This window comes from Phasianus colchicus, chromosome 28 (genome assembly GCF_987193195.1).
Source record: "Phasianus colchicus chromosome 28, bPhaCol1.hap1.1, whole genome shotgun sequence".
Classification (NCBI taxonomy): Eukaryota; Metazoa; Chordata; class Aves; order Galliformes; family Phasianidae; genus Phasianus; species Phasianus colchicus.
The window spans coordinates 1,517,252-1,532,978 of record NC_143463.1 but is presented as its reverse complement, the minus strand read 5'-3'; the positions used below and the strand labels follow the sequence as shown (position 1 = coordinate 1,532,978).

Sequence of the window (15,727 nt, the reverse complement as noted above, 5' to 3'; positions counted from 1 at the left end):
AGTGTCAGAATTCAAGAGCCATTCTCCAGCCCAGAATAAACCAGGGACACGGGGGTTTTTTTTTTTTGTTGCCTTTTTTTTTTTTTAATTTCAAACAAAACAACATCAATTTCCTCCTCCTCCTTCTGGAGAGCTGCTTTACAAAACACACAGATGGGCAGAGAGCACGGATATCCTGCTCGACTACTGTGTCCTTTTTTTAGACAGCTGCATTATTAGGAATGACATGACAGACGTGATTTGCTTGTTCAGCTTTGGGAAAGTTTGGGAAAAAAACAGAACATCTCTGCACGCTGTGATGAGAGGACAGACCTGACAGCTTCTGACAGACAGCAGAAGCACAGCTGCATTGAATTTCACACTCTCACCTCCTCTCACCTAGCTGGGTGCAGGACTGAGCCCTCCTCATCAGTGTGCTGCAGTGTGAGCTGAAAGCAACAGAGGCAGCCAAGGAGAATGCAAACCCAATTTCCCAGCAATAAAGGAACTCAGGATGAACCTCCTCTGCTTCCTCCTCATTCGCACTGAATGGGTTTCCCAAGAACAGCAGAGATCAGGCTTTAGCCCTACACTAACCCACAGGCATTGGAGTTCTACAGGTAACTCACAGCTCTGCACCAGACAGGTGTAGCAGCAAAATTCTTTGAACTAAGGGAATTTCAGTGCCCTCATCTATAGAGCTGGATCTTTCAATGTAGGTATGCAGACAGGCAGCTCCTGGTTTGTACACCTCCCTCGGCAGCAGATTCTGGTTCTAATTTACTGCTTATTTGCAGATAATTGGTAAGGTTTTTGCCTTGGGATTGGCTGCATGACGCAGCACTGGTGCTGTCACTGGCACAGGGCAGGCATGCCACAAGACATGGGTAGACAATGTGCTCTGTGTAGGGCTGGGGACAGAAAACTGCCACTGCAAACCCAAATCCCAGGTGCTGAGTGATACCCACCATGTAGTAGCCTGGAAGGAGCTTCTGGAGGAATTCAGCTTCTTTGTGCATCACAGTTTTTATGATGAATTCATCGTCGCTGGTGACATAGAAGAGGGAGCCACTGGCACCAGGGTTGGAAAGCTCTATCAGGGGCTCGTTACATAATGAGTACTAGGGAGGAAAAAGATGATGTTTTCAGCCTTAGCTCATTGCACACTGAGCTCTATGACCTTGAGGGCTTTCCCCAGCACGCTGCCTACCCGGGAGATTAAGGGGTAGCAAAGCTCGAAAGAGAATTATTTTCATTATAGGTTAGGTCTAAGCAGCAAAGCTGATGGACAATTTACAATTAGAGAGCAAGATTACAGTTCAGAGCATCCCAACTGCTCAGAATCAAGCTAATCTTCTGCTTTCAGCAACATCCAGGCTTCATAATGACATCTTATCTTCTCTCATTGTGCGTGTCCGTGCATATCACATCGAGCTCCTTTCAGCACAGACAGAAAGATAGGATTTTAAGAGACAAGCCAGTCTGCTCTGGGTATCTGTGCTGGAGGGAACACGATGCTCTGCTGCTCTCAGCACCTCCCTGGCCTCATGCTGCCCTGCTACAGATGTGTTTTACAGCCACATCTCCCCCAACTCCTGCTGGAAACACATGAAAAGCATAAGAGCAGGCATCCAAACAAAAAGAGAGATCAGCACTCAGAACAGCAAGGGGTTATGCATTGGGAGGGCATTTCTAGGCATCAGGCTGCAAACAGCAGGTCCTCAGCTGAGGACATGCCTAACAGCAGGAACAAAAACACAAAGCTCAAGTGCAGACGTGCACTTTGCAGTGAGGCACCAACCCTGGGGTGTCTGTGTGGGTCAATCAGGTCCCCACAGCACGAGGTGAGGTGAGGAGAGGAAGGCAGGGGATGTAAGGGCCATAATCAGAGCAATAAATTAAATGCTCGTCATCACGTACTGAAAACAGCTTTCAGCACTGCGCAGATTAATGATCCGAGACTTTATCAAGTTAATTATCTCATGCATAATTAAAGGCATTTGCTGCTGTGGCAGGCAAGAGAGAATCGGGGGAAGCAGAAGCAACAAATCAGAGCTGTGACCTTTGCAGCTGAGCAGGCTCTGTGCCTCACCCGGGTTCTGAGCCACTCATCAAACCAGGCAGCGTTATCTCGGCTGGCACAGATGGGGAGCGCAGTGACTGTCAAGCCATGCAATGGCACAGACTCGTTTCTGCTTCTATGTTTACAGCTATGGTTACCCCTGCCTACTGCTGAAGTCAGAAAAAAGCGACTGTTAGAAAGTGGGGAGGGTGGGAGCCCATGTGGATGGGCTTTTTATCCCCCGAGCAGGGCACTGCAAACGTGCATGGGACCCAATTCAACCCCAGTGCACTCCGAGCCTCAGCAGCCTGCATCTCTGGGTAGTTAAAAAGCAGCTCTGAGGAGCTTTCCGAGCACAGGAACAAGCTGTGCGTTATTCTGTCTTTATAAGATGATTAACATAACTACATTCACATAGTTCTCAAGTGAGTACACAAGGACAAATTCCCATCTTTGTCCTCGGAGCCCCAGGGGACATTACAGGGTTGCAGCCAACAGAACACAGCCCCTTTTGCTGGTAAACACAGCGAGTTATTGTTAGGGACAGCAACAGAAGGAACCCCAGCTTGTGCAGCACACACTCGAAGCAGGTCATTTCCCTTCCCTCCAATATGAGCTCTCAGCAAACACAAGCTTTGGTTGAGTGGTGCTGGTCTTACTGGAATTATCCCCCAAAACTGAACAGGAGCCCTAAAGCCACGGCCTCTTCCCAATCCTTGCTGGGATTCCCTGACTCTTCTCTGCCCCTTTTAGGCGAGATCAGCTGACAGCCTCAATTTAGGGGTACATTTACTGTATTGCTCCAGACCATCTTGAATAAAGCAGGGTAAACACAAGTCCAAAAATACATCCATACCAAATAATCATCTGGACGAATCCCAAAGAGCTCTCGGAAGTACCGAAAAGCCACTGGTGCATAGGTTTTGAACCTGAAGTCAGCATAATGGTGAGCTGGGGTGAGATTGCTTCCTTCGCTGCACAAAACAGACACGAGATGTGTGAGTCCTGGTGTCACCATTCATAGGAAAGCGGTCTTATCATTACCACACAGTAGCCTCGATAAATTGAGCCTTGCAAAAAGACACAAACAAACGAGCTGCCTTTCTTCTGTGGCTGGACAACAGGAAAGTAGGTTTTAAATTATCTGCCACAACCTATTTCCAAAGAATGCAAGGAATAGCCACTTGCCAAGCAGGACGTATTTACATAGAGAATATAGCTCTTCTGAACTCTGTTTATTTACAGAGGTGAAGAGCTCTAAAATGAGCTTCTCCCATCTCAAACACGGTATAATTTAGAGGCAGATATCCTACAAAGCACACAGCAAGGCTAACCCAAGCACACAGCACTGCACCTTAAGTTGTACTTCCTTGCAAGTCAGTGCACTGCAGAATCTAACACTTCCCACTGCTATGTTTGCACAAAATAGATGCATACTTAAAGCACCCAGAGCATCCATCTCTGTCATCTAAAGACAGATGGAAGCTCTCGAAAAAATCAGAGTGAGGAAAAAAAAAAAAGAACTCATCCATTCGTTTTGTTTCCTTGTCTCCTTTACCTTGGGAAGAAAATGCTCTCCACCACATAGAAGTCCTGCATCAGGACATCTCTCTCCGGCTTGGAGCTCAGGTTGCCAACTGTGTACCCGATCCCCAGCTGGATGGCCCCCTTCAGCGTGGAGGAAGTGGTCTGGCAGAAAGGAAGGAGCCGTGTGTCAGTATGCACAGATCGTGGCTGTGATCCTCCTTGTACTACAGCAGGGCCATGCCTGTGCCTTCCATGGCCACCCTGAGCGCTGCATACTGCTAAACAAGCCCAACCAGCTGCTGAACACATCCATACAGGCCTCCAAAGGTTTGCACTTTGCAAGACTACACAGCACAAGGGTGCTGCATAAAATCTAAATCAGATTGGTTGCTATTGGTTGCTAAGCCAGGAAAGCTCAGCTGTAGCACTCCTGACCCCTGGCCCTGACTTCTCTGCCCACCACCAACGTGCTCCCCAGATCCAAACCTTTTTGTAGGTGGTTTCTCCAGAAGCATCAACACTCCGATGACCGATCTTCTTTCCTTGGCCAGGCTGCCCTGGTAGTGATGGGCCCTGCAACAAAAGGGCACGGTGACATCCCAGAATAGCTGGCCTGGCTGACAGGAACGAACAGAGCAGCACAGGCTGGACCAAGCCATAAGGATGGAGGGATCCTGACTGTAAGAAGGTGCATTTGGCACTGGCAAGCTCAAACAAGGCTGTTTGATTTATCCACCCATCCTTCAAGACAGCAGGGCTGAAAATACCCAGCTCCCCCCCCTCAACACACTCAGCACCAATGGGGCAGAGCCCGTGGCAAAGCTATTGAGCCAAGAGAGAAGCTCGTGCCTGGGATTCCCTGCATGCCTGGCTCTGATTTCCCATCGATTACAAACAGTGATGCATTAAATCAAACTGCGAGAGGTTTGCTCTTAAAAAACCCATGCCCTCAGGTTTCATGGCAATGCCTCACACTTCAATGGAGAAACAAAAGGCTGATAACGTGGATAACACAATCCTGCTCCTGCGTTCACATGGAGATAATCCATTTAAGCAAGATCTCATTTGTTAACAGTTCAAAGGACAAGCCCACACAGGGCGAGCTGCAAAAACAGCTCCTCCTGAAGTTTTGCAAAGGAGGGAGCAGATGGCAGCTGCACTCCAGCACCAATTGGTTGCACCAATGCAACCCACTGGGTGAAGCTGCACGCAGCTCCTCTTGCAGCCCCAGCAGCACTTGGGGTTTTGGGACACTACGGAACGGCCCGGCCCCGGCTGCTCTTAAGGCAGAAAGATCCAAGGTCACTTCCCAAGTAACAGTATTATATCACTGTCACTCAGTGCTGCACAGAGCCATCTCTCAGAGCTGCAGCAAACAGCGGATAATTTTGTTCAGACAGAAGTTCTTTGTGGTTTAGCTGTTAATCAGGAGCTTGCAGCTATTTCTGGTCCCGTACTTCGGGAACAAAGGGGCAGCCTCATTTCTCCTTCAAAACCTTCCTACTCCTCTTTGAGCATCTTCCTGCAAGCCTGCCTCCCCTCATGGCTCACCACCGCCCTCCCACAATAATTAAGCCACAGGTATTGGTTAAGCAATTCCCATCCTATGACAGTCAACAACAAATTTCCTGCACAGAACCTGCATTTTCAGGCCAAGAAGAAGTGGGGCTCATTCTGCACTGAGGGAAGTAACTTTTAAAGGAGTTTTCTGCAATGCGCATTTCTGGGGAGGCAAAAGGAACAACATCCCACGTTCCTGGCAGTGCATGGGAAGGTTCTGCTATTTGTGTGTATCAGTGCTCATCATCCCAGGTGAGTAATATAAAAGGGGAATGTTGGAAACTAGGATCAAAGGAAACCCATTGGAACACAGTGCCCTAAAGCACGAGGGTGGGCTTCCAGACACAGACCCTCACACTGAGCTCCTGCTGCCAGGGCTGTGATCCAGGAGGTGACAGTGATTCTGCAGCCTGGGTTATGGGAAAGAGATCAGCCCCTCGAGCTGCTGCCCTGCTGAAGGGCTCTGTGCTGCACCGCTGCCTCGTCCCACTGCCAGGAGCAGGTGAGGCCCTGCAGGAGCCTGGCATGCAGTCTCCATTCATTGCATTCTCATTTCTCAGCATGGGGTTTTCAAGATCATCTCACCTCGGTGATGGCTGCTTTCTTCAGTGCCAGACCTGAGGAGAGAAAAGCAAAGCATCACTAACGACAGGCATGTGAGATTAAAAGCACCCTGACTACAACAGACTGCTTTGCTCATTCAAGCAAGCTGCAAAGCCCATCGAGCAGTTGTGCTGTTCTCAGTTTCACTTCAGTGCAGGAGCCTGAAGTTCCTGGGTTCACCCAAAGACACACACACACCATTTCTCCCAGCAATTATTTTTTCTGGAGTTCCACCAAAGAGTTCTAAGACCCATGTAAGCAATAGGGCTGTGCAACACCACAGCCAGATGTATCCAGAGGCCCACAGAGCTGCTCGTGAAGCTGCTTCTCACCCACACCACAATGCATACTGATCACCGAATTTATTTATGGAACCCAGCGTCCAAATACAACACAAAAATGAATCCATCACTTATCTCCACTGCTGCCTTTGGGAGAAGCCACCATTTCTCCATTAAAGCCAACAGGGAGACATTAAGATTTCGCCTTCAGATACAGGACCAGAGCTGGGAACAACAGCCAAAACCACCTCATCCCAGTGGTATTTTGAGTAGTCTGCAACTCAGCCTCCCAAACCAAGTGCTAGAACAGCTTTGTTTTGGTGTTTTGCTTTACATCACACTGCCTTCACTTGCATGGGTTGAAATGCAGCTAATCCACAGCACAACCATAAACCAGACAGGGTGACCACCAATGGAGCGCAGCACCGTTTGTCTCGGAGAATCTGGTGCTGAAACTGCAGTTCTTTGGCTCATGTTCCTGGTCACTCACCACAAAGCCCAGCAATGGGCAGGGCAGGGGGATGCACAGCACTGGAAGGGCTGGGATGCTGTCCTGCTAATCTCTTTGCTGCGCTTTGTCACGATTCCAGAGTGGGAGATTATCTTTAATTTTGTGATAATTACCACAAGCTGCTTTCATTGCCAGCCTTTAAGTGTCTGCTGCTGTACACGTACCAAGTGTGGGATCAACACCAACCACTCACAGAAGGTCCCAAGGCGAGGACTGGGGATGTCCAGGAGAAACAATGCTTCAGGTGCACGAGGGAATCAGCAGCAAAACGTCTCCAAAGAGGAAAAAAATCAGCTTTATGAAATCAAGTCTAGGCAGAACACGAGAAAAAAACCAACCTTCCATGGCTCAACACGCTGACAGATGGACCTGCACAAACTGCCTGAACCCAGCGCGGGGGCTGTGCAGCCACGAGAGCTGGCATTCAGGTCCGTGGGGCACCAGAGCTGTGCTGGGGGAAGTCTGGATGCTCAGCAAGCTAATTGAAATGATTCTTATCCGATTTGGTGCAGCTTAGCGCGGGCGGAAGCGTTTGGCGTGGCTCTGGTTGGAGAAGCGTGGGCCGGCCAGCCTCAGCCCTCTGCCTGCTGCAGGGCTCTGCCATGCCTGGCACACGCCTGACCTGCTGCCTTCAGTTCTTCTCACCACACGCCGCTCTTATTCAATGCGATGCTGACACTGCGCTGCTCACCGTTCCCATCTCTGGTTTTGTCTCCGTGCTTCCATTCGCCTCTCAGCACAGCCCGGCCGGCTCCTGCACTGCAGCTGCAGCCAGAGGGATGTGATCAGCCCCAAACCTGCACGTCTCAGCTCCAGCACGTGCCCCAGCTCGGCTTCTGCATTTAGTTCTGCCTCTCCACCAGATTAGATAACCCATTTCTGCTCTTACACAACACGCTGCCTCGACAAATTCACACTCTGAGGTCTCCAGGCCCCTCGTCTCTCATTCATGTCCATGTAGGCAGAGGGTTCACCAAGGAACCCGCATCTTCAGCTTCATCCTCCTCATCTGTGCCTCAAGTCACCACGCAGTGCAGCGCTGGGTTGGGGCACCCCTCTGGGTGCTGCTGCTGGGGACACAGCAGTGGTGGCAGAAGTTAAGCAGTCCAAGAATCATCGATCTTTTGGGCTGAAAAACAAAACTCTCAGGAAAAAAACTTATCCTTGCTGTCCGGAGTTAAAAACATGGGTTTCAAGCTTGATTTACACAAGGAATTTCTTAGGAAAGAAGCCTTCTTTCTGAGACATGTGCACACACTTATAACTCACAAATATTTAATGCTTTATGACGCTCCAGAGAAGCAATGGAAGCAAACTGCAGGAGCTGGTAGATCTATCTGGGCTCCTTTACCCCAACAGAGATGGTGCTGCATTCAAGTGTTTACCAGGAGATAAGCACTGTGACTGCAACTAAAATTCATGGAATACAAACAGACCTCTGGATGGAATTTTGCTGCTGTTCAACGATGATGGAGGCAGCACAAGCAAAGCTTTTGGACTGGAGAAGGTGAAGGCTGTGAGCACAGCACTGCTGTCTGCTCAGGCTGCCCCACGCCGTCTGCTTTAGGGCATGAGCTGGGAAAGGCAAGGGGTGTGCATGGGGAGCAGATGTGTGGTGGGAGAAATATGGAGAGAGAGGCTGGAAGTGCAACGTGTCCACCCAGAGAGACAGCTGCTGCTCTCTGTGAGGGCCTGCTGAGAAAACGAAACGAAGGCAACACAACAGAAACTGAGAGAAGATGCCAGGAAACAAACCTTGGCCAGGAGCAGTGCCCAAATTGGCACACATGGGAAGCAGCCCCCGAACTTCTCACAGCCGAAGTGCAGCATATGGCACTGAGTGGCCTGAAGCAATGGGCTGGGAGGAGCAGGGACAGGAGCAGGGACAGGACGTGCAGCAGCCACCCTGAGAAGGCAGCTCCTTACACCCTGCCCTTCCCTGCTATGATGACCTACTTCTGATCACTATCTGCACTTTCTCTCCTGTGGACAACAACACTGGATTGGGATGAGAGGTATCAAGAAAGTCACAATACTAAATGGAGCATTAACGTTTTTCTCCCACTTTGAAGCAGCATCTCTGGGCAGAGGAATGATTTCCAGGACCACCCACAAGACCCTGTGCTGGTTCCACACCACCTGGCACCCCGATGAAAGCTGGCAGTCAGCAATCCCCGTAACCTCATACAGCCTCCACTTGGGGAAAGCTGATGGCACTGGCATTGTGCCCTCTGCCATGCCAACACCACACCCTGCTCTCCCTTCCCACCCCTTTGCCTTGTTCACTTGAACATAAACTTGTTGGGGACAGAATGGTGTGGTTATATGAGCTAAGGGAAAGTGCTCCATGTACTGCAAGGCAGGATGGGGCCCTGGGGCACTACACACAGGGACAGCATGCTCCATCCCTCTCCAGGCACCAGACCCACAGCCAGCCCTGCACACCATCACCAGCACATGGGACTGCCATGAAGAGGTGTTCCTGCACCAAAGGCATCCATCAGCCTGCTTCTCTGCTCCAAGTCTTAAAGCAGAAATTCACCCTACCTGGCACTCATCTGTTCAGCCAGGCCAGGGCACGAGGTGGGGATGCTTCCTACCCAGCTCTGCTCCCTGGATGCAGGTGCAGGATAGCATCAGTCCTTTGGGATGCAGGTTGCTGAGGCAGGATGTGCCCTGCTAAAACGTTTCCTTGACAACTAACCAGAAAAACGCTTACAGCAGGGAAGGCCAATTACAGCAGGGAACAAGCAGGACAAGCCGGGGGAAATGAAATTTAAAAAGAGCTGATTTGTTTCCTTGTCTCCCATCAGCTGTGTGTAGGAAAAGGACAATTTTAGAGCGCCTATAGCCCGAACCGTGTGACACATCTGACAAAAAAGCCAAACAAAAACCTCATCAAGAGGAGCCCACAATAGCTGACATCCAATAGCAGAGAAGGCTGCAGCCGCTCAGCTCTGCTGTGGTTATGCAATCCAGGGGATGGATGCTCAGCCTCTGTGCTGGATGGGAAAGGTGCAGCCTTATCTGAACGCAGTGTTCTGGCTGCAGGATGAACAAAACACGCTCCCAGCACATCCCAGAGGAGGGTGAGGGTGAGATGGTCCCAAGGTCAGCACTCTGCAGTTTCCTCCCTGCCCCAGCTTCGCTCCTCAGTGTGGCCTTCAAGCCCAAGTCTGCCTAAAATTCAAGCAAAGCTTGATTAGGATCAATTAGAGACAGCGAGCAGCACGGCAGGAAGCACAGCCTCTCCGGGATGGAGGTGGCTCTATGCATCCATGACACCACAGCAAAACCACGACGCTAATTTAGAGCAAGGCCATTTCAGGTTGGAGGACTTTGAAGGTATGGCAAGGGCCAGGCTGCCCCTGGCCTTTGCTGGGGTGTAGGATCAGCTCTGCATCCCTGCACACAAGGCAGGGCAGAAGGAGGCGGTGGCTGGAAAAATGAACCTCACCAGAGCCAGTCCCAAACTCCTGGAGCTAAAAAACAAGCTGGGATGTAGATATGGAGAGGGCCAGGCCACCACAGAGTCATCGAGTTGGAGCAGACACCTCTGTGATGCTCCAGTCCAACCCTGAACCATGCCACTATGCCCACTGACCCCAAGTGCCACATCTCCAAAGTTTTGGAGCCCCTCCAGTGACGGTGACTCCACCTCTCCCTGGGCAGCCGTGCCAGCACCCTTCCAAAGAAACTGCACCTAACATCCAACCTGAACCCTCCCTGGTCTGAAGGCCACAAATCATCCCAAAGACACACCTGGATTTTTAAGGAGTGAGGTATTTCCTGATTTACTCCAGCCAAAGCTGCTCGCCTAAATCCTCTAAGATTTAATTCCCCTCTTGCTAATGTCACCTGACAGAGATTTTCCTGGGGGTGCTCACACACTGAGGACTAAAAGGGGATTTCAGAAATGGGTCGTAGAGCTGCGTCAGGGGAGGGTCAAGCTGGGGGATAGGAAAGATTCAGCAGCAGCGGGCTCCTCGAGCTGCTCACCACCACGTTCCTTCCCTTGTTGAGGCCATTTGTGCTCTGTGCCCGCAGTGCTTTGGTCTGATGCTCCTGCTCCATGCTAACAAAGGCGCCTGAACAGATGGAACAAAACAAGCCACAGCAGAATGAGCTCCAAAGATGATGCGTGCTGCTCACCCCAAATCCCAAAGGTGCTGGGGACACATCCAAGCCCAGAGCTGCACTGCTGGGGATCCAGAACACAGCACACAGCCCCAGAGCTGTGCCAGTGGATGGGGAATCTGAGCATCCCCTATGGGGAGTAGGTACAGAACGAAGCAATAGGAGACAGCAGCGTCACATGAACTGAATTCCAGCACTTCTGAACTACAGGGTGCTTAGCTCCATAAGAAAAATCCTGCAGGAGCTTTAATCCAGCTTGCTAAGGCTTCCTGCTCCCAGCACAGCCCTGCAGGCTCTGCACTTTGTGGGGTGGGAAGAAGAAAGAGAACATGCAACCACGCTGGCCAACCATTCCCAATGGGGAATGCAACACACATGAGAAGTCATGCTTTCATGCTAAGGGCAGACAGCTCAGCACACAGGTCAGGGCTCCTTCGTCAGTGAGGCCAGGGGGGTTTTCATGTGTTGTTTTCAACACAGCACGTCAAAGTGGAAGTCACAAGGCTTGGAGCAGTTGAGCAGCGATGGCTTCCTGTGCAAACAGCCCAAGGCAGTTGTGATGAAGCAGAGCCAGATGCTGCAGGGCCATGAAGGACGGATGCCACCCAACACTGGAGCTCTGCACAGGGAGCCTCTCCAGTCCCGCTTTGCTGAAATGGGTGCATCAGTTTTGCCAGCACTTAAAGGCCAGCCATAAGGCAAAGGACATATGGAGAGTGTTCTCTTGGCAAGTTGAAGCGACCCAAAAGCAGAAGCTCTAATAGAAAACATGAAATAACAGGCAGCACTTGCCACTTCTGTCCATGATCTGTTCATTCCCCCTTGGGATGAGCAGCTGCCATTCAGGCACTTCCCATCCCTGCCTCCCACAGCCCTCGGAGAGCACCATGTTGTCACAGAATTATGTAGTTCTTCCACCCCAAATTCCTGAAAACCCTTTGTCCTCTTACACCAGCTCCCCGAAAACAGTTACAAACAATCTTAGAATGCTCATTCCTTTGCTTTCACATCTTTAATATCCATTTTTGGGCATTCCCAGCCTGGCTGAGCATCCCAGATCCTTCATCCCTCTACACAACTCCTGCTTAATGCTGCACTGAGCACAACATCCACCCCTTGGAGAGCAAGGTGCAAAAAGATCATGTCATCATCTCTCTTCCATCAAAACTGATTGAAGCCCAAAGGGATTCTGCTCTGCGAGGAAGCACTCTGGATTTAAAACCAGTGCACGTACCAACACCGTGCCCTGAGCACTGGCAGAATTAATGTGCAGCTTCCACTGAGCAGAGGTTGAAAAGAGAAAAATCAAACACTACCAAACTGTTGGTCTTCCAGATGTTGGGCTGAGCAGAAAGAAGCCTTATTTCTGGCTTTGCTGGAGCACATCACCTGGCACTGCCAAGCACAGCTCCGAGATGCTCCCATCTCCCAGCACTTACACTGAGGACGGAGCAGTGCTCCGCAGGCGATGGCTTCAGCCAGCTGCCTCCCTTTGGAAAACACCAACATGGATGACTTTGCCTGGAAAAATCTACAAAGTTTGATCCATTAAATGTGCAGAGAGGTTATAGGAGGAGAAGTGCTGCAGCAGCTGCTGTCTCCAACCTGTGCTAGAGGAGCTGGTAATATTTTACTTGTGCAACTGAACACAACAGCAGGGATTGAGTGGGCATGAAGGCACACACAGGTCTTCCCTGGGCTTTCAAAGCAAAGCAAATTGCTTTGTCCTCCAAATTGAACCACCACATAGAGCATCATCAGCGTTGTGAAGAAACCTCAGCTCCTCTATGCACTTCACAAAAAGAAACCAGGCCACCCAACCAGAGCAAATCACCTTCATTTTACTTTGCAAAAGTAGAAACCTGCATTTCTGGGCCTTATGCCAAGCCTGAAGGTTTTTCTTAAATCCCTTTGATCTTTGGGACCTTGAGTAAAATCCCATTCCCATGGACACAGCTTTGGGAAAGCTCTGCTTGCTGCAGCCAGGAGCTGCCCAGCCTGATGGAGCCGCGCAGAAGTGGAAACAGAAGGGAGCAGGGTCTGAGAGCAGCAAAAACTGAGCCTCAATCGCCAGCAGGCTGCAAGCACCAGAGTTGGGAATAGGGTGTGCTCACACTGTGACTGCAGCACTGCCATCGCTGCTGCCCAATTGCAACTGGAGGAAGAAAAACAACAAGTAAAGATCCAGGAGCTCGGGAGGATGCAGCTAGCTTGCCCTTCAAACCAAATCTGTTCCACTCACAAATGAGGAATTTCACCCTAAGAATTCTCTCCTGCTGTTGGAATGGGATGGCAGACTCGGACAACCTCTCTGATTTAATACACGGCAGAATAAGAGCAGTGCTGCCCACCTCCTCCCTGCCCACCCCTCCAGACTGGCTGTTTCCCCACCCTCCCCATCAGCTTCAGAGCAAGCAGCAATTTCCGCTGAGAACAGATTCTGCTAATTACAGCCCTGTGTCCTGCAATGAGCTGCAGGTGTCCCAGTGCTGATGGGGCACTGTGAGGGTCGTGCTCAGTGGCTCTGGGTGCAGCTGCAATTGGTGCAGCTGTCCAGAGGGCAGCTCCACTTACATCACCCACCTTGGCAATCCTCACGCTACAAAATAATTCAATTCTTCAAAAATCACTTTGTTCCTCCTTTTAATATTTAAGAGAACCACTCATGTAATGCACAGAATCACACACACAGTCACAGAATGGCGAGGGTTGGAAGGGACCTCAAGGATCATGAACCTCCAATCTCCCTGCCACATGCAGGGCCACCAACCTCCACATTTCACAGCAGCCCAGGCTGCCCAGGGCCCCATCCAACCTGGCCTTGAACACCTCCAGGGATGGACGGGGCATCCACAGCCTCTCTGGGCAGCTGTTCCAGCACCTCACCACTCTCATAGGAAAGAACTTCCCCCCTGACATCCAACCTCAATCTTCCCTCCCTCAAATCCAAACCATTTCCCCTTGTCCAGCTGTTATCTCCCTTTTCCAAGAGCTGATTCCCCTCCTGTTTGTAGGCTCCATTTAGGTACTGAAGGCTGCAATGATTCACCCCACAGCCTTCTTTTCTCCATGCTGAACAAGCCCAGCTCCCTCAGCCTGTCTTCATAGGGGAGGTGCTGCAGCCCCTGCTCATCTTTGTGGCTCCTCTGGACCCTCTCCAACAGCTCCCTGTCTTTCTTGTACTGGGGGCTCCAGCCCTGCACACAGTGCTGCAGATGGGGCCTCACAAGAGCAGAGCAGAGGGGGACAATCACCTCCCTGTCCCTGCTGGCCACCCCTCTGCTGATGGAGCCCAGGTTTTACGATCGCAGATTCAGGTTTTGTGTGTTTCAACAGAACCGAAGAAGAGGGCAGTGAGACACAGGTTGCCCAGAGAGGCTGTGGATGCTCCCACCCTGGAGGCACTCAATGCTAGGCTGGATGGGGCTGTGAGCAGCCTGGTTGAGCAGGAGGCATCCCTGCCTATAGCAGGGGGTTGGAATTAGGTGATCTACCAACCCAAACCATTCAGTGATTCCATAAGAGGGATGGGTTTGCTTTGGTGAAGGAAGCAAAGGGATGAACCCTTACAGTGAGCAGCCTGCAGCCATGGGATGACCGCTGTGACTCAGCCCACGTTTCTCACCACAACCCAGTGCCAAACCCACACACACGTCGGGAAAGCCACGAGAACACCCGATGGAAGACAACAGCTTAATTAGGGGCTGACAGAGCTTTTTGCTGCAACACGTGTGGGTGAGAAGAGACGAAATGACAGCAATGCTGCTTCGATTGCTTTTAGCTTTTCCATTTCCCAGAAAAGTTCTGAGGTGAACTCGGCTGCTGGCAACACTGCAGCACACAAGTGAGTGCCAGGCTGCTGGGGAAGGCAGTATTGATGAGAGCTACCTAAAGAAGGCACAACCACAACATCACAGTATTGTTGTCTCTCCCTGGGCTGCTCAGAGGCTCCGAGCACAGGGCTCACCTCACACAGTCTGATTTACTAAGAGAGCAGCTGGAGAGCCTGGGAAAGCCCTACAATGCTTCGCCTTCCAGCACAACACGACTTGGGAGAGCAGCACTGGGCAGTGTGCTGAGAAATCCAGCACTGAAGAGTTCAGGAAAAAACTCACCCATGGGATTTTCACATGACCCTCCTCTTCCCTGCACTTCTGCAGTTTAATCTCATCATCAAACTGGCCTTTTGCTTCACAGTGCCTTGGTGTACCTCCTCGCTGGGCTTCTGTGGCCTCTCCACCACAAACACGACAGAGTGCTGTCACAAACCAACCCTTCCTACTGAGGGAACACATGCAGAGGAACTGCCCCACCAGCACTGGGAACATGCTTGGCAGCTCAAAGAGACAGCTGGGCATAGCAAAGCACAACAAGGGCAGAAGCAGTGTGTAACAAGAGCAGCTCCCTTGGTCAGGGCACTGCCCAGCCCTATTTCAGCACTCAGCTGCCTGCATCTGAACGATGGATGTACTGGGGAAGAAAGCAAGTGTTAAAATTCCTGCTTCTGCTTTTCAGGCTTCAATCACCTTATATGGGAAAATCATATTTATTTACTAAGGCTATGCATCCCGTGCAGCCCTCAATGGCTATGTCAGCGACTTGCTTCCACCACTGCTCCCAGCCACACGCTGTGCACACCAACCCCTCATGGGCTGCTCCCCATGGGGCTGTTCAATCCCCCAGAGCCCCAGCCCTGCTGGCTATGTGGCCAAGAGGCAGCAAACTGCTGCCATTGTTGCATGCCCTGCTGTCCCAGCTGCCCTCCCTGGTCCGGACCCACCCATGTCTTAAAGGAGGAGAATTCGGGAGCAGCCTGAATTCCATTCACACTGCCTCGCTCCTTCCCTGCAGCTGAGCTGTGACTTACTGACTGTGAAGGAACTGCAGGGTCTTTCTGAGTTCAGGGCATTTGTGAGTGTTTTTGCCTAGCTGGCTCCCTGTGCCATCATCCTATAGCACCATTTCATGGGAAAGAGGCATGTGACATCCAACTGAGCTGTGAACCATAATCATGCTGAGGACGATGTTTACATTTGATTTTTCCTCAAGCTGATAAGCTCTCTCCAA

At 50.9% G+C, this 15,727-nt stretch overlaps 1 protein-coding gene across 1 annotated transcript in view; it reads right to left on the bottom strand.

Moving 5' to 3' along the window:
- Window positions 1-15,727, bottom strand: part of PIP5K1C (phosphatidylinositol-4-phosphate 5-kinase type 1 gamma) — a 34,294-nt gene that overhangs the window by 15,485 nt on the left and 3,082 nt on the right. Inside the window, 5 exon segments of the mRNA XM_090125827.1 lie at window positions 948-1,100; window positions 2,898-3,015; window positions 3,600-3,730; window positions 4,055-4,141; window positions 5,714-5,745. Coding sequence (XP_089981953.1) covers window positions 948-1,100; window positions 2,898-3,015; window positions 3,600-3,730; window positions 4,055-4,141; window positions 5,714-5,745 — 521 coding nt within the window.